Below are 26,164 nucleotides of genomic sequence, written 5' to 3' on the forward strand. Positions count from 1 at the left end.
AGTCTGTATTGTATGCATAGAAAGACTGCAAAATAAAACTGAAAATAAACCATTGCAATAATGTTTTGTGCAACCCACTCTAGCTAATAAATATTACACTTACCCAAATATAAATATAACCCAGAAATGTCACCTAGCAGAGCAATATTGCTGCTCCTTAATAGCAATGTCCTCATGCTCAGCAGATCCCTGGTTCCTTTAAGGATGGTGGGGCCAATGAGCCAGAAGTTGAACTTTGTGAGCCTGCAGCACCCCTGTCACAGTGTGGGAAGATGTACGAGGCAGGAACTGATGCCTTGCCCATATCCATATGCCTGAAAAGATATTCTAGATCCTAAAAGCTACCCCAGAACAAGGAGTCTGAAAAATACCAAAAAATTAAGCCTCCATCTATGAAGAAATAGTTTGTCACAGGATATGTGAGATCATGGGATTACATTATTTCCTTGTTCCATTTTTGTTGGCAAACATATTTGAACCTGACTTCTTTAATGACAGGAGGTTGCTGCTGAAAGTTTGCACTTCAGAGTTTTTGTAAGGTGCTGTCGTGTAAGGTTTCCTCGTGTTCTCACCTGCCCAAACAGAGAAGCATCAAAAATACACATTGCATATCTGCACATATAATCTGTGAGCCCTCCTGACTTCCCTAGTGATTGTTAATGCTTAGCAAAAATTCCTGATCTTATTTACAAATTCTGCAGGACACTAACACCCACACATTTGGGTTTGAAGTCAGTTATGTCAAAACAGTGTCTCTGTCTTGCAGTGAAACTACAGATTTCAATTGAAATACCAGGAGATGGATTTTGTTTATACCTTCTGCTGTCACCACATGATGTGGAACTCCTTGAGGAGGAAGAACCCAGGCACTCCATTAGCACTGGACTTTTTTTTGGTCAGTCCCTTTGTTCACAGAAGAGATGGAAAAGTCTTTACTTGTGATGATTCAGTTACTTTTTAAAGTATGAGAAAATTCTTCTCATGATCACTGGTGCACTGAGCACATACTCTGCATGTTTTCTCCTCATGGCTCCCTCCTGAGCCCTCTGGCCCCTTCCTTCCAAACACACCAGGAGCAGATTCCCGTACCTTTCACAGGTAATCAGATCCTGGGACTCTGTCTTGTCCTGGGCTGGGAACACATAACACTCTGCACTGCTCAGTCCTCCATACTTTGTTCAAAGAAATTGGGTGGAGGTCACACATTAATCTTCTGATGTAGAAAGACTGAAGAAAAAAATCAATATAAACATTCAGCTTTGACTTCCCCCCTCCAAGAATGTCTTCCTTTGCATCAGAGTCCCATTTTCCCACTCACTGTACAATGCAATTTGAGAGAATTTCATGACTCTTCAGTACACTGCTTTTTCTCTTCCTCCCTTACAGACTCCCAGCACACACAGACACCTCTTCCATTTACCAGGTATCCAAATCCTGTTCCTGTTATGCCACAGCTGCAGGGAAAATCATGCAAAGGGAAAACAAAAGCACCTTGAAATACCAGCATCAGAAATGCAGTCGCTGGATCCAGCCTGCTTCTGTGTCTCCCAGGCTTATTCCTGTTCAGAGCTTTCAGGTCCAGCCCACTCTGAATTAGAGAGCCAGGGAAATGTCTAAACATTCCTCCTCAGTTAAAGACAGCTTTTTATTTTTTCCCCTTCAGGGAAGGCCTTCATTTGGGGGTTCCCAGAAATGTTGGATCTCTTAATTTTGAGGCTGTCTTTTCAGGAGAAACACCCTTGCTGGACTGTGTGGTTCAGGACTCCATGCTCAATAGTCATTTCTGGTTTCAAGATGCAAACCACACTCTTGGCCAAACCAAAGCTTGTGTCTGTCTAGGCTCTGGAAGGCCTGGGGATATCTTGTCTGTCTGGAAGTACCAGCCTCTGTCCTCTCCTTCTCCCCAGGCATATGGCAAGTGTTTATGGTGAGAGGATTCCTGTTAATGCTTTGTGTGGGGAAAATCCAGCCTTTGCTCTTCTCAGGACTCTGTCAGCTGTGCTGAGCACACGGTGTCACGATTACACATCAAACTCAGAGATTTCACTCAGCTGAAACAGCAGAAGAGAAAAGGATGGCCGCTCGTCTTTTGCCTGAGCAAGGGAGAGAAGAGAGAGGAAGAACATTAATGTCAGCTGGAGAGGAATGGCAAGGTTAGCAAGGAAAACCTTGGGAAGAAACTGAGTATTAACACAAATACGATCTATCCCCATAGAGAAAAAGCCAGTGGAAGAACCAGCTTCCTTCTGTGCAATGTTTCTTTTCTATTACCAGTGAATTTGGCTTGGTGGACACTAAGTACCTTGTAATGGCTTGGCTGTCATTGCTACCACCGTTAGAACTCAGCCCCACAGATCCACAGCTTTCTTAGGAAGGAAACTGCTGAATTACCTTGAATTAAGTGCACCACATGGGCTTCTCAGTGAAGTCAAATAAAAGGCAGAAAGCCCAGAGTTTGCTTGCTAGTGCAGATGAAAGCTACAGTGCTTCACCTCCAGGATTTTATCTTGTGTTAACATGTGGAGTGTACACCTCTCTCTCCTCCTTAAAGCCAAGGGGAAGGGAGTTCTTGTCTTTGGGAAATAGGGTTCTCCATTACAATACTCACCATCCTCCAGCAGTGGCTCATCACCTCATAAATCGCCTTGGAGGCCAGCTTGGGTTTGTAGAGCCGAAATCCTGCGTTGATTTCTTCCACCACTTCTGCATTGGTGCGATTCTCATAGGGGATTTTACCTTCACTGAAGACCTCCCACATCAGCACTCCTAAAGCAGATGGATGGGAAAAAAAATCACAAAGAGGCAAATAAAATCCTCAGCAGGCCCAGGGCCACCTTCCACCTTCTCTTTTCTGCAGCTCAGCATTGGTGCCAGTTACTTGGAAAAGCATTTTCACTTGGATTCTCAGGAGACATCTGAAAAACCAGACCCTAACACAGCTGTACAATTCGAGGATGTCAGCCAGGCTCTCTGGTGCTCTCTGAATGCATGGTGCTCTCTGAAGCATCTCCCTGGTGAGTTTGTGAAGGGCTTGAGCACCCAACTCGTGCTGTGCTGCTCGTAGCCCACCTTAGGAGTGCACAGCTTCAGCCACAGCAGAAGCCAGCGAAGGGCAAGGGAAGCACAGAATTCACAGGCACAGAGTAGCAAAGGCTATAATCCTGCATTATTTACTGCTGGCCCCAGGGCTGAGTGGCACCCCATTGACTGTGAGCTGTGCACAGCACACTGCCCCATTCACTGTGTGGGCTGGAGAGGGGCCAGGCCCATGAGTGTGCCAGATCCACAGCCCAGGGGACAGCCTTTGTTATGGCTTGGGGGAAAAACACACAGCGGTGCTCTTATCTGTGAGGGTCCAGAAGGGAGACCAAAGAACAATGCATTGGGGAGCAGGAAATGAGGTGAGAAGTGCGAGCAGTGAAATAACATTTTCAGATCAGCATAAAGCAAATGGAGTCAGCAGAGCAAATTTGGAAGGGCAGAGGGTTTGAGTGAGGCATCAGTGCCCCAGGACTGACATGCAGAGAGATGGAATGCCTAAATGTCTTCCTCCTCTCCTCTCCTCTCCTCTCCTCTCCTCTCCTCTCCTCTCCTCTCCTCTCCTCTCCTCTCCTCTCCTCTCCTCTCCTCTCCTCTCCTCTCCTCTCCTCTCCTCTCCTCTCCTCTCCTCTCCTCTCCTCTCCTCTCCTCTCCTCTCCTCTCCTCTCCTCTCCTCTCCTCTCCTCTCCTCTCCTCTCCTCTCCTCTCCTCTCCTCTCCTCTCCTCTCCTCTCCTCTCCTCTCCTCTCCTCTCCTCTCCTCTCCTCTCCTCTCCTCTCCTCTCCTCTCCTCTTTCTCTTTTCGCTTTTCTTTCATTTCTTTCACTTAAATGATTTTGGCTTGCTTTTCTAAGCCATTATTCAGGCAAAACACCCTTGAGTCTGGAGGATGCAGTGTTAAGGAGAGTTTACTTGAGGACTGAGCCCGTTTTTCTGAGCTGGGGTTTGTTGGGTTTTCTCCATTTTGACAGGAGTTTCTTACCGAATGACCAAACGTCAGATTTGGTGCTATAGTTGCTGTAGGAGAAAACCTCTGGGGCAGACCACTTGACTGGAAACTTGGTACCCGTAGAGCTGGTGTACTGATCATCTAGGACAATCCTGGGAGAGGAAAAGAAGGGGGAATGCTGAGTCACCCCCATCCTGTGACAACCCTGCGGGGACCGTGCGCAGCCTCGGCGGCTTTACCTCGACATGCCGAAGTCGGACACTTTGACCACGTGGGATTCCCCCACCAGGCAGTTCCTGGCAGCCTGCAAGAAAACAAGATGGAAAGGTGGCAGGTCAGAGCTAAAACACTGTCACAGCCTCTCAGGGGCTTTTATCCTGGCTTAAAAAAGGAGCATCAAAGTGACATTGTGCCTTACAAAGAGGACAGAACCCTGAGCTTCTCATGCTTTCTGGACATTTTGCAGCATGATCCTATTGCCTGAAAAGCTGTTCAACTGTCAGTCTGACTTGCAGGCCCTTGTTGCCCAGAAAGGGCAGAGCAAGACCCTAAAATATCCACAGCTACTCACAGCCATTGCATGCCTAGTGAAACTGCAGCAGTGACTGATGGAGCGTTCCTGAAAACCACTCAATTAAAAGTATTTTATCATCAAAGCATGTTTATACGTGACTTATGCTAGAACAGGTCTTTTTGTCATCTTCACTGATTTTAGACATGAAGAGTGGTCAGTACTGTGGCTCTTGAGGAGCAAAAGAATACACTCAGGAAAAAAGACAAATTTTCTAGGCTTGTTTCATCTCTCCCAAACACAATTAAGGGGAATAGATTGATCAGTGCTCCAGGGCTTTTTTTTTTTTTTTCTCGAAAGTATTTGTGCTGCTTTTGCAATAAGGGCAGATACAGGATCCCCTATAAACTGACAGGCAGGAGGAGTGTGGAAGCTGAAACTAAGGAAGGAAGAAAGCAGAAGAAAAAGCCCATCTGGAGCAAAGAAAAAGTCCACGTGGGACCAACATACCAGGTCTCTGTGGATGACAGAGTTTTGTTCCAGATAAGCCATTCCTTCACACACATCCAGGCACATCCCCAGCAGGGTTTCCTTGGAGAAGCTGCCCCGCTGGCTCCTGAGGTAGTCGGACAAGCAGCCGTTCTCCATGAACTCGAACACCAGGCAGATGGGAGCATCCTCAAAGCACACACCATAAAGCTGGACTAGCTTGGGGTGAGACAGCTTCCTGTGGGATAGGGAGGGAAGGTGGGAAAGAAATAGGCTCAGTGCCAGCTATCTTCACAGCAAGTGTGTTAGATATAGCTACTTATGCCAGTGTTGCATCCTGCTCGCTGCAAAGGCCACCTTTGCAGATGTGTAGACCAAGGACTGAGTATCATCCCGTTTTAATGGTCATGGCCACCAAAAGATTTTTCTCCATGGAAAATCATCCAATCAAACAAAAATAAAATCAATTTCTGTCTGTCTTGACAGGAGGCAAATGCAAAAAAAAATGCAAACAAAGTCAATAAAAAGACATATTCAGTTGTGCAAAGCAAAACATTTTACAGGTAAGGCTTTTCAATAAAATTACCCTTAAGTTTTACATTGTTTTTTTCTGAGAAAAACCACTTTACTCTCCAAAAGGCACCATCGATTATCCTTGCATTCCTGAACAGCAGAGATCTGGAAGACCATTTCAGATATTAGTAGACTTGGAAGCACAGTAATTCACCTACATTTTGAATTGCCTTCTTTTGTAGCCACCAGAGTTCACCAGTCTCTCCATTTACTGCTTAGATACATAGCAGATAGTCCAAGTTTGAATTCCCTATTCATATTCCTGACTTTGGTCCAGTGTTATGAATCCCACACAAAGGGTGTGATTGCCTTGGTGAATGTACCACTTACATCAAGACTTTGGCTTCCTCGATGAAATCCTCCTCTGACATTGCTCCTTCACGGATGGTCTTTATGGCTACTTTGGTCTTGTCCAGCAAGTAGCCCAGGTAGACCACCCCAAACTGACCACTGCCAATCTCCTGCACACGGGTGAGCTCAGAGGCATTAATGACCAGTTTTCCTGTTGATTGCAAGGGAGAAAGAGTAGGGATCAAGCAGTAGAATGCCAAACAAAAAGCTTTTGTGGATTAAACACTGAGGCAGGATTCCAAGGGAGACTTTCTGGCTCTCCTTCAAATTGCCTGTCTGACATTTGGTAGCTCATTTGACTAGACCCTGCTGCAGGTCATGTTCAAGGGTAGGAACAACAACATCCCCTTTCTCCCCACTTTGTCCTGCCTATCCAGTTCTTCAGGGAGGATTGTTTCTACCATGCATATGTGCAGTACCCAGCACAACATGGAGTTTGAGTTTCTTTGAAGTCTCCAAGAATTACAGTAAAGATGATACCGGCAAATTTTTATTGACGACGATATTCAAATGAAGGCATCTTTCAGGAGGGACTCTGCTTTCACCAAATTATTCTACACTCCCATTTCCATCCCCTTTGTTCAACATTCATTTTAGTATTTAATGTTGACTTCACTGAGACCCTGGGGCTCTCATCACCTCCCTCAAGGCACTGCACAATCAGTTCAGTCATTTATCAACAGCCATGACAAAGATGGCAATCTGGTGAACAGTGCAGTGACCTGAACAAAGCTATTTATTGTGGCTGTAATCACATGCATATTCATCAGTATCCATGGGGATGTGCGGGATCACCCAGCTAACCAGCCAGGAGTGGGATTCCCATGTAGAGAGAGCCTTACCATAGCTGAGCCCTGCGGTGATCGGGGCCTTTCTCCTCCAAGAAGAGACCGCGTATCGCAGCCGCGTCACGAGACCTGGGGACACGGGGACAGGAGGGATCCCATTAGTGCCACAGCCATGGGGAGCGGGGCTGCCACCACCCCAGAGGGCAGCCTGGACTCTGGAAGCAGATTTATTGCACTGAGTTCTCAGCTCCACTTGAGGGCAGCTGAACCTCTGTGCAGGCTCTGGTTTCCTGCCTTTGAGAAGGAAGTCCAATTCTGAGCACTTTCAGCTTATTTCCCGTTTTCACATCCAGAGCTTTGAGTCTCTATTAACTCTGTTGAGTTTCCAAATGGTGCTTTGTATTCATAGGGTATTTTTGAAACTCAGTGCTTCCCTTTGTACTCCTGGACTGTGGGGATGGGAGTCACCATTTCTGGCTATGGATCCTGGCCATGTCCTTGACTTTGTGTCAAATCAAGGCCCAGGGATAGATCACCTCAAGAAGGACCTGACAGTGGTGATATCCCCCCAGGGCTCTCTATAATATGTCACTATGACATCTGTGGTCAGCCTTAGAAGGACAACCAGAGTGAGGATGTAATGCTGGAAGCTGGAAGCTGGCCTGAAATGGTCATTTCAGAATAAGTGGGAGAAAAGGTGATGCCATTTAACACTTCATTGTAAGGACAGAGGGCTTGGGAGCCCTCCTCAATTCAAAACAGTCACCTGGCAAAGCAGCAACTTCTCTGTTCAGCATCAGCTTCACTGACCTGCTGCGTTGTGCTGGTGGTAGTTGATGAGGTCAGGGATGGAGTCAAACACGTGCTTTTCTGCCAAGTAGTATCGCTTGGGAAAGTCGGTTGTCTCATTGATGTGATAATGCTTTATGACAGGATTGTTGTCCGTGCTGAAAAAGAGGAGGTTTTCTTTGAGAGAAAATAGCTTGCAGCAAAAAGACAGGGACCTGGGGTATAAACAGAAACAAGTGAGCAAAGGGGAGAACCTTCCCCCAGAATGAACGGGGGAGCAGCAAGGAGTGAGCTGCAGTTGCTAATGAAGTCTGAGTACTTGCATGTCCTCCCTCTCACTCGCAGATGGTCTCATCTCGAGAGAAAGGCTGAGGTTTCCTGATAAGAGAAGGCTGAGTACTAAGTTTGTCTGCCTCTTCTTTGTGAAACACAACTTTCTGCCCCATCACTGAAACCCTTTCACTTGCCTTGCTCTACCCACCTCTGATGAGTCCAGCACACAGCCCTTGTTGATCCTACTGACACTTCAGGGGACAATGCCATCAGAATGACAACCCCAGTGATATCCAAGGGACTATTTATAGGCACATATTTAGATGCAGGGAGAAGTGGAGCCTTTAATACACTTTGGGACTGGCAGCTGACTCTTCTGCCTTTTTTGGAAGTGTTTTCCCTCTATCATTTTCATGAGCCTTCTGCTCTCTCGTTTTAATGCCAACACAACTATACAGAGATTACACACTCATAGAAGCCATTTCATTGATGTAATTGATGTGAAAAGCTGCTGAGCTCAGCTGTACCTTAATGCTTTGGTGAAAACAGAGACTGTGTACATGCCAGGCTGCCTCGAATCTCTCACCATGAAGGCCCCTTCCCTACCCTGGAACAGGAGCAAAGGAGAGAAAACTGGTTAGAGACATAATGGAAAAAAAAAAAAAAAAAAAGAAGGGGGCTGGGGGCAAAGCTGTGCTTATTTCAGCCCTGTCATGAGGATGTGCTAAACATATAGGAAAAAAAAGAGCCATCACCCCACTGACAGAGCTTGGTGTGTTCCATGCACAGCTCTGGTGTCTGGCCAGGGCCTGCGGGTCTCTCTTGGGTGGTTTGTGCTTTCAGCCCAGCTTCCTCTCAGAGCTCTCAGAGGAAATGAGACTTAGGCTCCTGTGCTGAGTACGTGTGGGTGTGCCTCTCTGTCCCTCCAAGTCTCTCCTCTGGAAATTCTGAATCCATTGACTGCCCTCAGCCCTATCTGACAGAACACATGTTCAATGAAACATGTGGCCAAATGGAAAGGCAAACCCCTCTGAGTGCTCCCCGTGGAGTGAGCAGCCACAGAACAAATCACAGTTTATCCAACACCAGAGAATCCATATGGGAGTGTAGGAACAATAATTTACCCATGTACCACAAATTGGAAAACCCTGGACATGATCCTGCCCTTTCATAGGCACACCAGGCATCCAGTATCTAAACATAAATGGGTAAGAAAGCAGTCCTCCTGCACTCTGGCACTCACAAAACCTTTCCTTTTTAACTTTTCACTGTAATTGTCTTCTACTCGTCTGAATGCTAAAATGCCTCACAGGGCATGATCCCACTGGCCCAGATGGATCAGATGGCAAAGGAGAATTAACATCACAGTTTGGCTGGAATGTGCTGTACTGACCTATATATTGGTAATAAACCCCACATTTTTTCTTCTGTTTGCAGAAAAAAGAAGCTTTTCATCCGGCATCCCAAGTGCCTGACTTTTTTCATCCCCTCCTCCTTTGCTTTACACTATAGGTTTCCTCCATTTTATGTCTTCTACCCACCCACAGCACTCCATGCAGAGCTAATCCACCAAGTGCACCCTGCCTGGGCCTCTTTCCCTAGAGGTTTGATCAGCTCCAGGTGAACACAGAGGCTGAGCTGCTCCTGCATCCCCTGGCTATGAGCTGCTGGCTCTCAGTGTGCAGCTCTGCCCAGGTGGGACCAGCCTGCTGAGCTGTGAACTTCCCAGGTTTGGCTCTTCAGTGTCTGCACAACATCTGCTGCATCTGCACCACACAATATCTGGCCCAGGGAAGCTCTAAAAAAGCTCTCTCTGCTGCTGTAGAAGCATTTGATTATGCACAGTGAGGGCTTTAGGACTGGAGGTGGGCAAGTTTTGGAGGCAGCATCCTGCCAAAGTTATATTAAGCTCTATTCTTGCCCGTCTGTTCTCACTTCTGACCAAGGCTGGCCAAAGATCACTCACAAACCTGGCCAGATTTCTGGGGAGCTGTGAGGTTTGCAAGGCTTTGAACCAGAAGTCTCTGCAGCCACATGGGGGTAGTCACCACAGAAGAGTTGTACTGGTAGGACCGAAAGAAAAAATAAGACCACTAAACCATGTGGGGACATGTCCTGTAGTAGTTTATACAAGAATTTTTAAAACCATACAAAAATGCTCTTATTTCCATAAAGTGCTACTGCTGCAAGAAGGAACACTTTATTTGTGTTTATTAACAGGGCCACCTGTTAATGTAAGAGCTGATTTAAAAATTAGGGTTGTGTTTGTGTGGAAAATTTGAACAAGAAGCTTATTCTTTGTATTTTCAGTACAGTCTTCACTGGAAAACTCTGGCTCAACTGCAAAATTAAAGATGTGTGCTTACATGCACACACACACACACAATTAAAAATACAAAACCCACAGCCATACTTTTGGCTTTTACCCAAAGTACTTCAGCACAAGATTGGTTAGATTTTCAGAGAACTACTGGCATGCACAGGCCTCCTGCAGAGACAGAAAAGATGAGCTAAAATCACAGTTTCCAGCTGGCACAGTGGTCTGAAGCAGAGTTTTCCAGCAGCCCCAGTCACTGGGTGTGTTTGGATGGCACAGCTCCATCCATGCTCAGCTAACAGTGGAGATAAGGGGGATGTGCTGGTGGTCCTTTATCTCACATCACACACTAAGGACACAAACACAGCAGGAGCCCAGGGTTCATCTCTTTTACACAAAGCAGCCCTCGCAGGCTTCATTTGTCATTAATTAATTCTTGTTTCCCATCCACCCCATGCATAACACTGGTTTACCTCATCCCTGAGCAGTGTTTCTGCTTTGCTTCTGCTGATGTTCTTATTGTACCACCTGAAAACATCAAAAGACTCCGAGTCAGCATTTCTAGGCCAGGAAAGTTTCTGCTGAAAAGCTTCTGAATGGAGCATCCCCAGGGTAGAATGTGAGGTAGGGTGGGGGCATTTGAGGCTTGTAGCCTCAAATCCAGGGCACTCAAAGGTACAAGAAAAACACAGGCACAACTTACTCATACATTTGCAGATTCTCGGGTGATTTTTCCACCAGGTAGCTGCTGGGCACGTAGCCCTCATGCCTGTTGAGAGGCAAGACAAGTGTGAGTGTGCTGACAGACAGGATTTTCTCTGCATCTGTAGGAGTCAGCCTTGAAAGCTTTGCCTGCTCATTGCATGATAAAAGTGCTGGTGGTTATGTATTGAGTAGGGTTACTGGAGAAGAAAACAACTGATTGCGCCTCTAAAACTGCAGAGTTTCACAATTTCCCCCCCTATGTATCACTGCAAATATCACTCTGAACTAAGGACTGTTTATTGTTGTAAAATTAACTTTCAGATCCTTTTTTCCAGCTGCCTGAAGCGACAGCAAAGGGAAGAAAGTTACCCTAAATAACCTTCCATCACTTTTTCCTTGTGTATCAGAGGATGCTTCACAAAAGTTAAACAAGAGGCCAGCATGTATGTTAATGGAAGAACAAACTGGAATTAGAAGGGATTTGTACACAGGCTGTTGAAAGGGGACTTACCCGTTCTTATCTTGAATCAGCCACCAATGTTCCTCAGAGCTGTCAATCACATAATATTCCTCGTTGTATTGTAACGTCAGCTCCTGCGGGTTCTGGGCTTCATAGTCATATATGGCCATGACCACGGCTTCCCTTGGGTCTAGCAACAATTTCTGCACAAATTAGGCAAAAGGCTTATCATATTCATATTCATAAAAAGCAATGGCATGCTCTCTAAAGTGGTATTTTCCTGGCAGCACTGGTGTCCCCTGGGCTCAAAGGCCCCAAAGCACGCCAGAGCATCCAGTGGGGTTGCGGTGGCAGCATGAGAATCTTTGGCACTTTCAAACAATGAATTTCATATAAAAAAATTCAATTGCACAGAAAACACCCAGGGAATGTTATCACAGGTGAAATTCTAGGTCACTGCACTGTGGTGAACATTAATAAGGACATACTCCCCGCTGGTAATTAATCACTCAGAGCAGGACACTTAGGACAGCCTCACTGCACTCACCCAGTTATCTTCAGGAGTGGGAGGAAGAGGCTTCTTTGAGGCTGAAAAGAAATCAAGAAAGATAATTTGAAGTAGGTGAGGACAAAACCAAGGGAGAAGCCACCAATGTAATGAACTGATACAGGTGATACAACCTCTCTGAACAGTGAGCTTTGGACTTTGAGAGCAAGAAGTGCCAACTACACAGCGAATCTCAGCAGGGCTTGGAAATGGGGGTACAGGTTACTTAAGGAATCATGGTAAAAAATACAAGGTAGATGTTTCTTTGGTGAAGAATGATTGACCACTTGTGTTCATTTTCAGGAGACAAAGTAAAGAATATGCTTGGCCATTGAAACCATAGAGGAAATACGGTTTGGTCAAAACTGGACAAACACAGTTGAATGCATTCATCTCAAGAAAGTTGTTGTGGCTTATTGAGTGACCACAGCTGATCAAGTTCTTAGTTCTCCATCTCATCCCAAAACCAGCACCAAGCATCACACAGAGGAAAATGTGAATTCAAAAAAAGAGAATGCCACATACAGTAAAAGATAAGCCAGAACACCTCAAGAAGCCAGGGACATGTCTCTTTATGGAAATGTAGCATCATAATTTTTCATGTTCTGTACAAGAGAGATTAAATCCTTTACTTTTGCTAGGAATAAATATTTTCAAGGTCAGGATGGTCTTAACAAGTCCCTTACCATTTTTGGTGGGGTCATACACCACACAGCCAGCTGCCATCTTCTCTGTCTGAGCACAGCATCTCCACTTGCCATCTAACCAAAAATCTGGATGACACTTCAAAGCCAAACTGTTGTTGTATCTTGTTTCTGGAAAACATTAGGGGAAGAAAAAGAAGGGGGAAAATTAATTTATTTGCATCCACATTAGTTCTAAAAGTCATCTAGAACTAAATGGAAATAACCTGCTCTTTAAAGAAGCTTCTTGTTATTTTCAAATGAAGCTTTGGTGAACATTATCAACCTCCTCCATTAATGTTTTCCTTTCTCCCAAAAGGACTGAATGCCACCAGTGATGTGGAGTAATAGACTTCCTGCTGGTGACAGAGCCCATGTCTCTCTGCTGTGGTAGAACAGAATCCTACTCTCTTTAAAATGACAAAACACCAAAACCAGAGAAGGAGGGTCACATAAAAAGAAATAAAACCCAGCAGGCCATATATTGATTATTCCCAAGACACTTGCTGGTTTGCCTTGGTGTCCAGAAGAAGCTGTACAAGCTGGCATTCACCAGCACCAAACATTTTTTGCACATGTAAATACCAGTCTTGAATGTCTCTGTGAGTGATTGCAGTCTTTCTTTTTAAAGCTCAGGCTCTCTATCTGTAATAAAAATTTCCCTGAAAGAACAAAAACAATTCTGCAGGACTATTCAAGACTATTCAAATTGTCCAAGGGAGGGGACAGTCTCCAAATGTTGAATGAGAAGAGGTAATAAAGTAGAAGCTTGGAGTGGGGGAATAACTGATTGCAAGAGTCAGTGCATGAACTTCACAATATCTCCATCAGGCACAATGTTTTCAGAGGGAACAATAGGGCAGCAGTGCTGTAAAACAGAAAAAAGCTATGACAGAAGGCTGGTGCAGTTTTTATGTAACTAATTGCACCTTCCTCACGTCAAGCACTCTGGTTGTCTCTGCCCCCAGTGTTGGTTACTGCAGCACCGTGCAAGTGAACCACAGCACAATGCTGGAGGTGAACAGGAAATGAAAGCTACCCGCAAAAATGTTGCCTAATAATCATGGTTCTCTAAAAAGGTTGTCACCTAACCAAAAAAGTCTACTAATAAGAGCTGAAAATTCTTCTGTGTAGAAAAGGTTATTTTAAAAAAATTAGCCATAGGAAAATCCTTGTCTATTCCTGAATAAGAAACCTCAAATTAAAGTAACTTTTTAAGAGTTTATTCTAGAAAGACACAAATCACAGCAAGATCCCAGAAAGGGTCAGGCTGGCAGGGACCACAGTGGGTCACCTATTCCAGCCTTCCTGCTCAAGCAGGGTAGTCCCAGAGCACGTGGCTCAGGACTGTGTCCAGATGGTTCTGGAATGTCCCCAGGGAGGAAGACCTCACACCCTCTCTGGGCAACCAGTGCTCAGTCACTGCACAGGGAAGTTCTTCCTCATGTTCAGGTGGAACTTCCTGGGCATCATTTCTGCCCACTTCCTCTTGTCCCGTTGCTTGGCACCACCAAGCAGAGCCTGGCCCATCCTCTGAAACCTCCCTGCAGACATTAAGGCACCCAGATAAACCATTCCACGTCCAAATTTCTGCTGAAAACACACCCACCAGATTTACAAGCAATTCGATTTTATAACCCACTACCACTTTGCCTGCTGAGAAGGGAGACACTGACTCCTCTTGCACATTTTCTCTGCCTTGTTTGTGAGAAAACTGGTCAGAAATAAGCACCTCCCACAATTAGGTGGGCACAGGGGTTTTTTACCTTCCTTCAGCGTGAGGACCCATCTCTGCCGGCTCTCGCGGTTGGGGGCAAACACGTAGAGGATGTAGCTGTCATGGACAATCTGGAGAGGGGGACAAGGAAAGGAGCCATGAGAAGCAGTCCCAAATACACTGCTCACAAGGGAGGCACCAGAGGTAAAGAGGCAGCAGCCCTCTTACCAACAAGTTATGTGCCAAATGATGATGTGGGGAAGTGGAGTAGCAGGGACTGTTCAGAAGCCTCTCTTAACCTCACTGACTTTTGGTTATTTAAATTGGAGTGGTAGTTCTGATCAAGAACCCAGTGCTGGGTTCATTAATGACTGCACAGTGAAGGAAATGTTATTGAAATACAAAATGAAGTGATGCCTCTCTCAGTATGGTCAACAGAAAGACTCACCTGGAAAGGGTATTTGTACTGACAGGGAATGATGATGTCACTTTTCACAATTTCCACACATTTAATCCTGGAAAGTTCCACAGAACCCTTCAAAGTCCTTTTTTTCTAAAAGATAGAGAAAAGCACTTGGTTGATGCTAATGATTGTGGATTAAGTGAATAATTAGACCAGACTGTCGTGTCTGTGGGAGATTTAGTTTTAATAGAGCAGAAGCAAATTAACTGATTATGTAAGACATTTAAAAGTATAAAGAATAATTCTTATATATAGCACCTCTATATGGATTTACATACACATACATATGTTTCAAATCAGCACATGGATTCTTAGAGAACCAGTCAAAACCTTTGCTTGAAGTTCAGCTTTTACTTTTTTTATTCCAGCAAAATGAAATCCCTTTTTAACAAAAAAGAACTGTTTTCATTAAATGTTCAGTTTACTAACACCCCTGTTTCATACTGAAAAGATATAAACCAATAAATATTTTATTTTTAAAAGTTTGGGCACTAAGAATTTCAAAACTAGTCACTTCATCCAAAATGGACATTTTTACTGCATCTGTTTTCCAAAAAACCTACAACATTTCTCTATTTTTGTTTTGTCTGGCTTTTCAGCTAGGAAAAAACAACAGGGAATTTTGAAATAAATATTATCCTCAAGAACTTGCCAACAAAGCTGTTTCTCTGGCATCCTCTGCTGCACTTCTATTCACGGTATACCAGGTACCCAAATAACAGTATGGGCAGTGGGGAAAGAGTAAAAAGAACAGACATTCAAGTATCCCAGCTTCCTTGGTGTACCCTAATCCCTGTGGGATCCTCATCCCATGGCTCCACGGCCACTGGCACTCAGCTTTTGCAAGAGAGAGGCGGGGGCAGCTGGTAAAACAGGAGCTGAGGCTCAGCCTCTGGTGCTTCTGCAGGATCCACTACAGACGAGTTTGCTCTTCAGAGCGAGCTGGTTTCCTGTTTTGATTCATTTTCAGTAGGGATTAAACACTAGCTGTCCCCCAGCTCAGCTTTGGGACAGCGTGACGGAAATCAGTGAGCTTTACCAGCACCAAAACACTGCAAAGCTTCTGTTTTCCAAACACTGTCAGTAGGAGAGAGCCTGAACTTCAGCTGCTGTGTTGTACCTGCCACAGGCTATCACTCAGAGACACAGCAAGGACCACCTTCTGGCCCTCCCTTGGACCCCAACTCTTTGTGTCTTACACCCTCCAGCTCCCTGTTGCCCCTTGTTCCCTCTGTCACCACCGCCCTGCAGCTCTGCCCCGCTGGCAGCAGCCATCCCCACCACTGTGCCAACCCCACTGCTGCTCCTCTGCCACCTTGCAGAGTTAAACTCAGCATAAACCAGGGCAGCAGCTGACACCTCTGCAGATGGGGGGAGGTTTGCCACAGAGCACTGTCAAACAGCCTCAAAAAAGAGAGGCCCCAAGACTCCTCAAGCCTCATTCTTGCACGACTGGCTGGATATTTTGCCTTTGTATAATTGGAGTTGAGGCAAAAGAGGGAAATTATTACAGTGTGGTCTCACATTGCTCTTGCTGGCCTTTGCTGGTGCGTTTGGGGTTTGTATTTGTATTTGCTTGCAGTTTAACCAGTGTCTCTGGATTTACTGCCAGGACTGTCTCCCGTAGACAACATCTGCCTGTGTAGTTCTACGGGGTGTGGGATTCTTCTAAATCAATAAACCCAAGGCTTTAAAGCACCCCTAAATTTAAATACGAATTAACTCTCAAGAGTGCTGGCAAGCCTTAGAAGGCCTTACTGCACCCCATTTTCACCATTTATTTCCTTTCATTCTTATCTATTCACTTCTTTCTTTCAGACTTGGCTTCCTCTGTCTCTTCTGCAAAACCTCCTCTATCATTTGTTCTACCCCTGGGACTTCTACCCTTTTGATGAGACACAAAGCCATTTATATCCTATAAAAACCTTCAATTTTGCTAGCGCTGAACCCTCCTTCATCTCATTCCTTTGAAGTCCTGGGGTTTACCCACATGCATTCTTCCCCTGAGGCTTCAGCAAGCGATGCTGTGCCAGGCACAGGCTCTGCTCTCTCCCTGCAGACTGGTTTCTGTTGATGCTTTTCTGGACTCTACTGAAAGACAGGGTCCAGCCTTCTCAAGGAGCTTTGTGCAGTTGTCCTGCAGCTCTCATGACCCACTGTGTTCCTTTTAATCACACAATTCAGCAACGGAAGCTCCTCATAATCTCATGTTGCAGCACAACATCGGGGTGTGTCTCACAGCCAGAGCATTGCCCAGCAGATCCTCAGCAGTTGGGACCCTGCTGATAGAAAGCAATTACAGTCCTCTTGCAGGAAAAACAACTGGAATTACCACTCACAAACCAGAAATTACCCAGAAACTGGGCTGGAAACTAAACATATCCCTGGTTTTGTGATGTTTGACTGCACTTTAATCCAACAAAAGCAACAGGGCCATTTGGAAGGGAGGGGAGAGGAAAAGCCTCTTAAAAATGGCCTCTAAAAAACCTCAGAGACTTGTTCCTAAAAGGGCGAGACAAAACATGCTGACAGGTCTCCATTTGTTGTTTTCAGTCTGCCCAGAATATAACTGGGTAGATGTTTTAGCTGCTTGGTCAGTAAAAGCATCAGTGGTCTTGCTGTGTGCCATGTGAGGAAAGAACCAGGGCAGGCTGCTGTCCCATGAGGAGAAGCACACGTGCTGCAGGTCAGCCCATCCTGCTTGCTTTCTTTTGGTCCATTATTTGCAATATGTCAGTTCTGGGAACCACTCTGAAAGGAGCCAGGTGCATCACAAGCCAAATGCATTGATGTCTTCATCTTTGGGACTCCACCTCCTCTTGCCTCACAGCTCCAGCAGCTCTTTCACTGACTAATCCTTTGGTTTGTCTCTCCTGCATAAACCAGATGACTCTGGTGGTCCCTGATTGCTTTAGATGCTGGGGCAACTGGACACATGGGACAAGGGACACAGCCCTACCCTGCAACACAAGGAGGCGTCTCCCTGTGCCTGCTCAAGGAATGAGCTGCCTGGACTCTACCGTGTGCTAAAACCAACCACCAGCACTGCTGCTCACCCAAAAAATGAATCACTTTCCTCCAGCTCAGGTCTGGGGCAGGGGAAGGGATGTGGAGCTCATGGTGAGAGGGCAGGGAGCCATCAGTGGCCCCTGCCAATGACACAAGTCACTGAATTACACTTCCTGACCATGGCCCTGCACCCTCAGGCTTCACAAAGGTCTGAGATCTTGTGAGATGTGGGGCTGAAAAGCTCTGCACTGAGTGTTTGGGCTTGGTGGGTGCTTACAGGTTTTGCTGAGCTCCACTGTGTTAATCAAAGGTGTAGCCACCAGTGCTGGGAGCAGGGGGAAGGGGCCAAATGCTGGGGAGAGGAGAGGCAGGGGGGGCCTATCTCAAGGAGCAGAGGAGGAGACCAAAGGCAGCATTTTCTGGCAGGAAGGCAGCACCCTGTGCTTCATGAAGCTGCCTTGGTTCAAGTTGCATTACAACTTTTTTCTTTTCTTTTGTTCTGGTGAGGGGAAAACCAAGCCATTGAGAGTCATCTGGCCCCAATCTCCTCAGCAGCAGTCCCTACCGAGGGCTGTCCACGCTGCAGCTTGGCTTTCCTTGCCCAAAGGTGTTTGTGTTCACCTTCTGCCTCCCTGCACCTCACCCCCTGTGCCTCCCTTCCTGTGCAGTGCTGGCAATGCCTCCTTCGTAGGAGGGTAGGGGAAAGCTGATTTATAGCTGGGGTGGAGCAAGGTAGGAGATTCCAGTCCTCAGCAGGCTCGACCACAACAACATTTCCATCAATGAAAGCATTTAATGACTTTCTCTGTACCATCAGGGTTTTGGTTTTTTTTTTTTTTTTTGGTAGGAATTTGAGCCAAACTTCATTCCCTGTTTTCACTGATTGCCTTGAATAAAAAGAGCAATTCTTAATTGGTGATTTAGTAGATGAAGGATCTTTGCTTTGACCCTGTGTCATCTGTTTCCTGTCCCTCTGCTCTAGCTGGGCTTGGTGTTCAGCCTGGAGAGAGGCAGCAGCCGATTTTGAGGGTTGTGAAAGGTGGAACTCCCCATGGCAGAGAGCTCAACTGGCTTGGTGAGCTTCAGCCTTTTAAATGAGTGATGTGCTCCTGACCTCTCAAGGACTTTTCTTCAGGCCTTGCTGAGCTTCTGAAAGAATTTGGAAAGGAATTTCTGATGTAGAAATAGTAACGAGAAGCTTATGAGGTATCACTGGAACAAGATGGAATTATTTTTAATGGTAGATCTCCTGCTAAAGTACTTTTCCACCAACCAAAAGACTTGAACTTGAATCTCCTTGAACACTGTGTGGATACAATTACTTTCTATCTCTTATCATAGTCCTTATCTGTGGAATGTGGAAGGACATCAAGAACTGTTGGATGCTGGATTCATAGCAACTTTGCCTGGACGCTATCTTTGTTCAGTATTTTGGGCATTTTCTCATTAGGAACACTGATAGTTTCAGGGTTTATGGGAAATAAAACTGTAACCAATTTTTAAATGAAATCTGAAAACTAAATTGAGCAAATTGATTTTTAAAAGAAAGTTGTAAGGAATTTTGCATTTTCTGTCATGCTAACTGTTCTAAAGGACAATTGGAGAGGAGTGATAATTGCTAATAATGGGATTTTCTGGAGAACCCTGGCTGTTGTATTTTAATACCTCCAATGTATTTTGTTATATTTGATATTTAAATCCCTAAATGCATCTGCTTGTCTTACCTGTCCATCGTGACTATTTTGTCCTTCAACTTGAAATAAAAGAATAAATATTTTTTTTTTACTGCTGTTTTCACATCTAAAGAACATGAAGGTGTTTTAGGGGTGGGCACACCCTGGATGCAGAGTGTACAGAATTGTGTTAAATAACAAAACCATCTGCAACTGGTACTTAAGATGCCTCCATTCAACTATTTACTATCCTCACACAGTCCTACAGACCCAATCCAGCCTTGTGTTTCCACCAAATCCAATTCCAAAGTTCACTTTGGCTCAGGTCTTGTCCGAGATGGTTATCAGAGTGCACAGCCCTAGTATCAGCACAAGTGGTTGGACAAGAAAATCAATGCCATCATCAAGAAACAGAAGGGGAAAAAAAAAGGAAGATTCTTGGCTTTCAAATGAGCTTTCTAATATGATGGAAATAAGTCTTTTATGTTACATAAAAGCACATGGAACAACTCCTGAATACCATATTAGTTTCTTCAAAGCTATTCTTGACTCTAGCAAAGACTGGGAGCAGTGGATTGCAGTGAATGAAGGATTCAGTGGAAGAAAAGAAGCTAAATTAAATCAACTATATGACAACACTTTTTAATGAAAAAAAAAATTTAAGCTTTAAGGCCAAAATTAAAATTCAGCCAGAAAGGATGAAAGAGTATAAAGCAACAGGCAGGCATTACAATAAAATAAGTTACAATGTTGATTACAATATAAAGCAAAGTCAAAGGCACTGGGAGCAAAAGATGGCCACAACAGAGAAGTCTAATAAAAGATAACTATTAGGAAACCTCATATTTATAGTTGTATATTCAAATTAGGAGGCATTCCTTCCCTCTTAAAGATATAAAAGAAAACGTGGGTTGAAGATTTTGCTACACCTTCCTCAATGTTCTCCGACAGAAGCAAAATTTGAGCTTTGTAATTTAAACAAAATGGAAGTATCGGACATCTGCTGCAGAAACATTGCTCAGAAGGAATTTTAAAAAATTTTCTTCAAAAACTGAAGACTAATAAATCGATAGAAAAGGACCTAGTAGGAGCAGAACTGGGCAGGCACAGAAAGGGCAAGTAGAAAATTATTACAATCATATTCTGGAAGATAACATTATTTATTCCAGGAAAAAGGAGCTATTTTTATTACCCCACTTTACCACACGCTTGTGTAGTTAGAAAGGCCACAGACACCAGACACAAAGAACCTGCATTTCGCTCAAGGCAATCCTGTCTAGACAATATCACCACCCTGAATCAGGATGCTGCTGCAGGAGTCATGAATGAGAATGGCAATAGATGGGAACTTTGCAAATATCCACACAAACATTGGATAAGATCATCGGAATAGGCTGCTGGAAGATGTGGAATCTCTGTCCTTGGCTTGGAAGCAGTGGCCAGTCAATGTTACAGCCAACTTGTTCTGGTGGTGGTGGCAGTCCTGCTCTGAGTGTTGATCTTATCCTGGCAAGAAGTCTGACTAAAGGAATTTAAGAAGTGCTCTCCAACCAGCATTACCATGATTCTGCGATTTCCCAATAGAAATGAGGCTCATTGTGACAAGCAATATCAACTTCATCCTCCCTCAACTCCAATAATACAGTTTGGATTATTAAAAATTCATGTTAAGTTTTCAGAGATTTACTAGACATTAAGGCACAGGTTTGTACCTTGTCTCCATCTTATTTAGGGTTGCATTGATTTTATTACATAAAAATTCATTGAAATGGGTGATGCAGGCAGATGCCAAGCCTGACTTCTTTGTGGATGATACGTGTATTATTAATAAATTAGTTGGAGATATGCACCAGAAAACAAATGGTATTGCATATTCTGGTAAGCAAACAGTGCTAGTTAATAAATACATGACAAGTTATGAAGAATGGCATATCTAGTCAGATGTATTTCTTTGGAAGGTAATCTTTAAAACCATAACTAAATTCCCTTTAGGTGAGGACTGCAGCTTTGTGACTGCTAAGGTATTCAGAAGACACAAAGCAATGAGAAATGGTATGAATGGCCACCCTAACTAACAAGAATACCAGAATGGAGATCTTCAGAAGAGAAGTTTTAGTCTGTTTGCATTGGAATCTTGGGGAGAAAACCAAGCCTTCCCTTGGCAGGATGGACAAGTCGGATTCCGTGTAAGAATAATCAAGGTGAAAAGGACTGGCCTGAGGAGCAAAGCACTGCTTTTGTTCCCGTGGGTAGCTGGACTGCTGCAAGCAACCCAACGTGTAGATAATGCTACAGAGCAGCTGGAGCATTTCTGGGATGTGGATAAAAGTCTTTTCAGCCAAGTTTATTTGTTTGTTCTCATGTAGGAAGAGACTGAAAGTAGATTTCAAGGCACACTAAAGTGCCATCTTTGCCATCTTTATATGTGAGTATCAAAGATCTGAATGAAAAAGCCCAGGACAAGGCTGGCTCATTCTGTGTGACCTCCTGAGCATCTGACCAGTGTAGGAAGAATTGTGCTGATGTAAATGAAAAGAGAACTTGGCCTTTTCTGGGTGAGCCTTTCATTGCTGCCTGTATAAGCTGGACTAATAATAGCCCACAAGTGCATGAAGATACAAAATTTCAAAATATTTATGTGCCTGAAGGATTTAACCAAGAACCATAAGCTGTTGGCTGAAGGGGATACAGATAACTCAGCAGTTTAAATACTTTTTCTGAGTCTAAGTAAGGACATTTGAAACTCTGTCCCAGACACCTCCCCAAAAGGATTCACTTCTCTGCTGCTTTTGCAGTGCAGTAGGTGTACCCTGAGAGTATCACAGGGTCCGTGTTATCCATTATTGTGGAGAGGATCAAACTCATTGAAATGGTTAAAATTATTACTCCCATGAGCTTGTTTACTCACATGTGCCATAGCTACAAAGTCAGACCCTGAAAAAAATAATTTTTGCTTGTGGAATTGATTTGCATGTTATAATAAAGGCACTTCTGATGTCTTTTAGCAGAGACGGGGGCTGAATATCAGCTGTGCCTGTTATCAGGGCTTTGCTTTATGTTAAGACAGCCCTGCATTGTGCACTGCATAATGAATTCCAGAAAACACAGCTTCTTATTGTTGTCAGTTATTGGGGGCTCATTCTCCTAATGAGACATGTAAATGTCTTTCATTAACATTAAGGGTGACTGTGTGCTTGGCCCCTGAGGAGAACAGTGCTCTCTGTCAGCTGTGGCAGAAAGATGAAAATTACAATGAAAATGCCATTACAGTTATTGAAAAAAAACTGCCTTTAAGATGTCAATTGTCTGGACAGCTTTGGGTATCATTTGCAGAATTATCCCTGTACCCTTTTGGCCTGCTTATTTTCTTGTTTTGGACTGATACAATAAATTCTTAAATGTCTTTTTATACCCATGATTTGAAAATACAGAGGAAGGAACTGGGTGTTAGAGCCTGTTAAATACAGGCAGAACATGCAGACCAGGGCTTAATGCATAAGTGTGTACTTTACTTTAAGTCATCCAACTGAAATCAGTGGGACTTCTCAAACTTTTAAGCAGTTCAGTAGTTGTTTTACCTGACTTTATGCCCGGGCTGTTGTTACTGACTGACCAAGGACTGGAGAGGTGGGTACTGTACATTACGAAACTCTTGAGTACAGGACTCCACCAGACAGGTTTGTGAGGGGTTCTTGAAGAAACTCATTGAAAACTCTTAGAGAAAACATCCCCAGAGATTTTCCTTAAAAAATACATGCTTTAAAAGCCCAGACATTTTCTGGGCCCATCCATATGTCAGTCCATGTGGATGCTCCCCATCACTGCAGCCCGCTGGCAGAGAACAGCAATGTCCCTAAACCTCCAGAGCAGGGCCACATGCAAACTGCAATGGTGACAGCCTGTGCTGACCCCTGCCAGCTCCAGAAATGACCTGAGAGAGTCCCTGTGGAGCAGAGCCAAGCCTGTGCCAGGGACTGCACCAGAGAACGGGCACCACAGATCATCGATTTCAACACCTGCACGTGGTCCCTGGTCCTGGTGCTCTCCTGGGAATGGCACAGCCCATGTGCTGGGCAGGGACGGTTGGAATCCTCCCTCCACTGGCTGTGAACTCAGGTGCTGTGGCTTCCCTCCATTCTGAGCACAAAACAAGATGGTTCTTGCATGGGCTGCCCTACGCTTTCCTCTCCAGAACAGCAATGACCTGACCATGCAGAGGTCTCAGCAGGATGCTCTAATTTTGATTACTGAAGAGGCTAATGATTGATTGGTTCTGGGAGTATTTCACAGGACAAATTCTTTTCTCTCTACTTTGTGTGAAATTCTTTTCATGTAACAATCTGATTTTGACAGTTTGCATGAGAAAAAAACCAGCATTTCATGGAGAATCAGCCCTGTGATTACAAATATACCCGCACCCACTCAAATGTGCACAAGGTTTTAAAGTTGCACATGTGTTTACCTACATGTCTACACATATATAATATGTGCATGTTTAAAATATATAATATATAAGATTAAGTGGATAATACACCAAACCCTCATCTCACCTAAATGACCTTTTGGAAGACTAGGTGGGAAATTTTCCAAAAACACAGTGTGTGAAGTCTGTGCCCCACTGAAAGGCACTGAGTCGAATTTTCCAAACTATTTCAGTCACTAAAAATGCTGACAAGACACCTACTGCAAAAGTATCTAGGCACAGTGTATGTTGAATTAATCTCAAGTCCACCAACTCAGGAAGCACCAAGAAAATCTAGCTGTGAAGATTTCTCTAAACACCTACAGCAGAATCATTTAGATGCTTTTCAGAATTCAACCCTGAATAATTAATTGGAACAGTTAAAATTGAATTTAAAATCTTCATACAATGGCATTTGAAAAACAGTTGGGAGAACAGACAAAGAGAGTCCCAAACCATATACAGTCACAGTATCCAGCGATGAATAGTGCCCTGTTTAAAATGGAGGTGAGAAAAACATGGACTATAAAATAAAAGCAAGAAAAACATTTCATTGGGCATATTTGAGAGAACTAACACACAGCTAAAAATTACTGTTAACCTTCAAAGCTGGTTTATAACCCCAAATAGCTTGTGATAAAATACAATGGCACATCATACTTTTCTTGTTGGGTTCTGTTTCTACTTAATTTTCTGCAACTGAGCAAGATCAGATGGTCTGAAGTTGCGAGTGCAGGATCCAAGGCAGCACAGTCCCAGTTCTGCTCTGCCTACAGGAACAGTGCCTAAACATAATGGATTAACAGCACATTCAGTGACTGTTGGAAAACAAGCAAGATTATTTACGACCATAACAAGGCTCAGCAAACATCCAGCTAAATAGAAGGAAGTAATTCTCACTTCACTAGAGCAATAAACACAATGGGGTGCACAGACTGACTTCTAATTTTCTTCATATTTAGCAAATCAGCAAAATGCAAACTTAGGGAAACAAAGCCTGCCCTGAGCCTGGTTCTCATCATCACAGCCCATCTGAAGCTAGCTCCAAAGACTACACGTTACATGTGGCAGCTGAATTTATTTTAAAATGGAAGACAGATCTCGTACCAGCCATCAGCCTGATGCCCTGAAGAAAAGAATGAGAGTGAAGATCTGGGGATTACTTTTTCCCAGATAGAACCAGGGTACACTTGTGACCTTCACAATAAGCCTCTCCAGGTCACCCACTGTGAAGCACCATGCACAGGATCACAGCTCTTACACACACTGGTTATAACAGCCCGTGCCAAATTCCTACAACAAAACTAGATCCTTCCTATAAATTGGCAAAGTAGTCTTATTCCTCTGTTCACACCAAATGCTCATTGATCAGAAGCTCTAAATGATCCATTTGACCTATTTTCAGTACATGGTGCTGTTGAAAGGACCAGAAAAGTTAACAAAATTTAACATAGATTACCCCTTCAACCATTAGCATCATTCCCTTCCTTTAAGAAATTTCATCCTTCCTTCCATTACTCTGAGAGAGAAAAGGATTGACGTACCCCGTGGCGATGTTCGTAGTAAGCCAGCTTGGATTTGGTCAAGACAAAGAAGCGCACTTTAAAGTTGGAGGGTGAAGTTCTTCTCTTCTGCTGGGATTTCTTGATCAGCAGTTCCTCCAGGAGTACACAGTTATTCATGGCTGAGCCAAGAATGTTTGTCTCCCAGGACATGGGAAGTCTATGCTGTGTGCCCCGTCAAAGAAAGAAACACGAGAAAGAAGACAGTTAGTTAATTAAAAAAAAAAAAAGTGTTCAAGAGGCAGCGTAGGTGCTTTGAGATTTATCTTCCCATCTACAGCAAAGCTTCCTTTCTGTCAGACCATAACCACATCCTCTCTGAAGTCATAAAACGAACAGCACATGTTGAAATATACGCTAAGGTAAATGTTGTGGAAAAAAGTAACATTTGAGGGACGTGCAGTAGATGTGAATCAATGATTAAGGATTAATTAAGGGGCATGGCATGATTAAGCATCTCTCTCCTACTCGCTCATCTGGCAAGTACAGTTAGAAATGCACGCGTCCAACATGGACGTGCAGGATGAGTGTCCCTGCTGTCCTCCTAGAAGTAGGTCATGCATCCATATTTCTTTAGTGAAGGAATGATGCCTTTCCATTTAGAGTATTTAACACAGGGATTTCATACAATGGATTTTTGAGGGGGTTCCCCATGTAATGATTTAGTTGACAAGGTGGTGTTCAGGTGAAGGTTGGACTCAATGGTCCTGGAGGTCTTTTCCAGCCTTAATGATTCTGTGATAACATGAAAATTCCTACTATGTAAGCAAAGAAATTATATCTACAATTTACTTGTATCAGGAATG

The 26,164-nt window shown here is 44.1% G+C and overlaps 1 protein-coding gene across 1 annotated transcript; it reads right to left on the bottom strand.

Moving 5' to 3' along the window:
• On the bottom strand, positions 1 to 25,511 carry ITK (IL2 inducible T cell kinase). The gene is made up of 17 exons (XM_069028698.1): positions 25,341 to 25,511; positions 14,638 to 14,742; positions 14,239 to 14,320; positions 12,476 to 12,604; positions 11,790 to 11,830; positions 11,294 to 11,445; positions 10,781 to 10,846; positions 10,551 to 10,605; positions 8,288 to 8,367; positions 7,509 to 7,645; positions 6,753 to 6,827; positions 5,890 to 6,061; positions 5,008 to 5,224; positions 4,226 to 4,290; positions 4,020 to 4,138; positions 2,609 to 2,766; positions 1 to 2,093 (listed from the first exon to the last, which is right to left on the bottom strand). Exons 1-17 carry the CDS (start codon positions 25,509 to 25,511, stop codon positions 2,022 to 2,024), a joined length of 1,896 nt encoding a protein of 631 aa, XP_068884799.1. The 3' UTR covers positions 1 to 2,021.
• Positions 25,512 to 26,164: the final 653 nt, after the last annotated feature.

The sequence above is a fragment of the Aphelocoma coerulescens genome, chromosome 13, assembly GCF_041296385.1.
Source record: "Aphelocoma coerulescens isolate FSJ_1873_10779 chromosome 13, UR_Acoe_1.0, whole genome shotgun sequence".
Taxonomy (NCBI): Eukaryota; Metazoa; Chordata; class Aves; order Passeriformes; family Corvidae; genus Aphelocoma; species Aphelocoma coerulescens.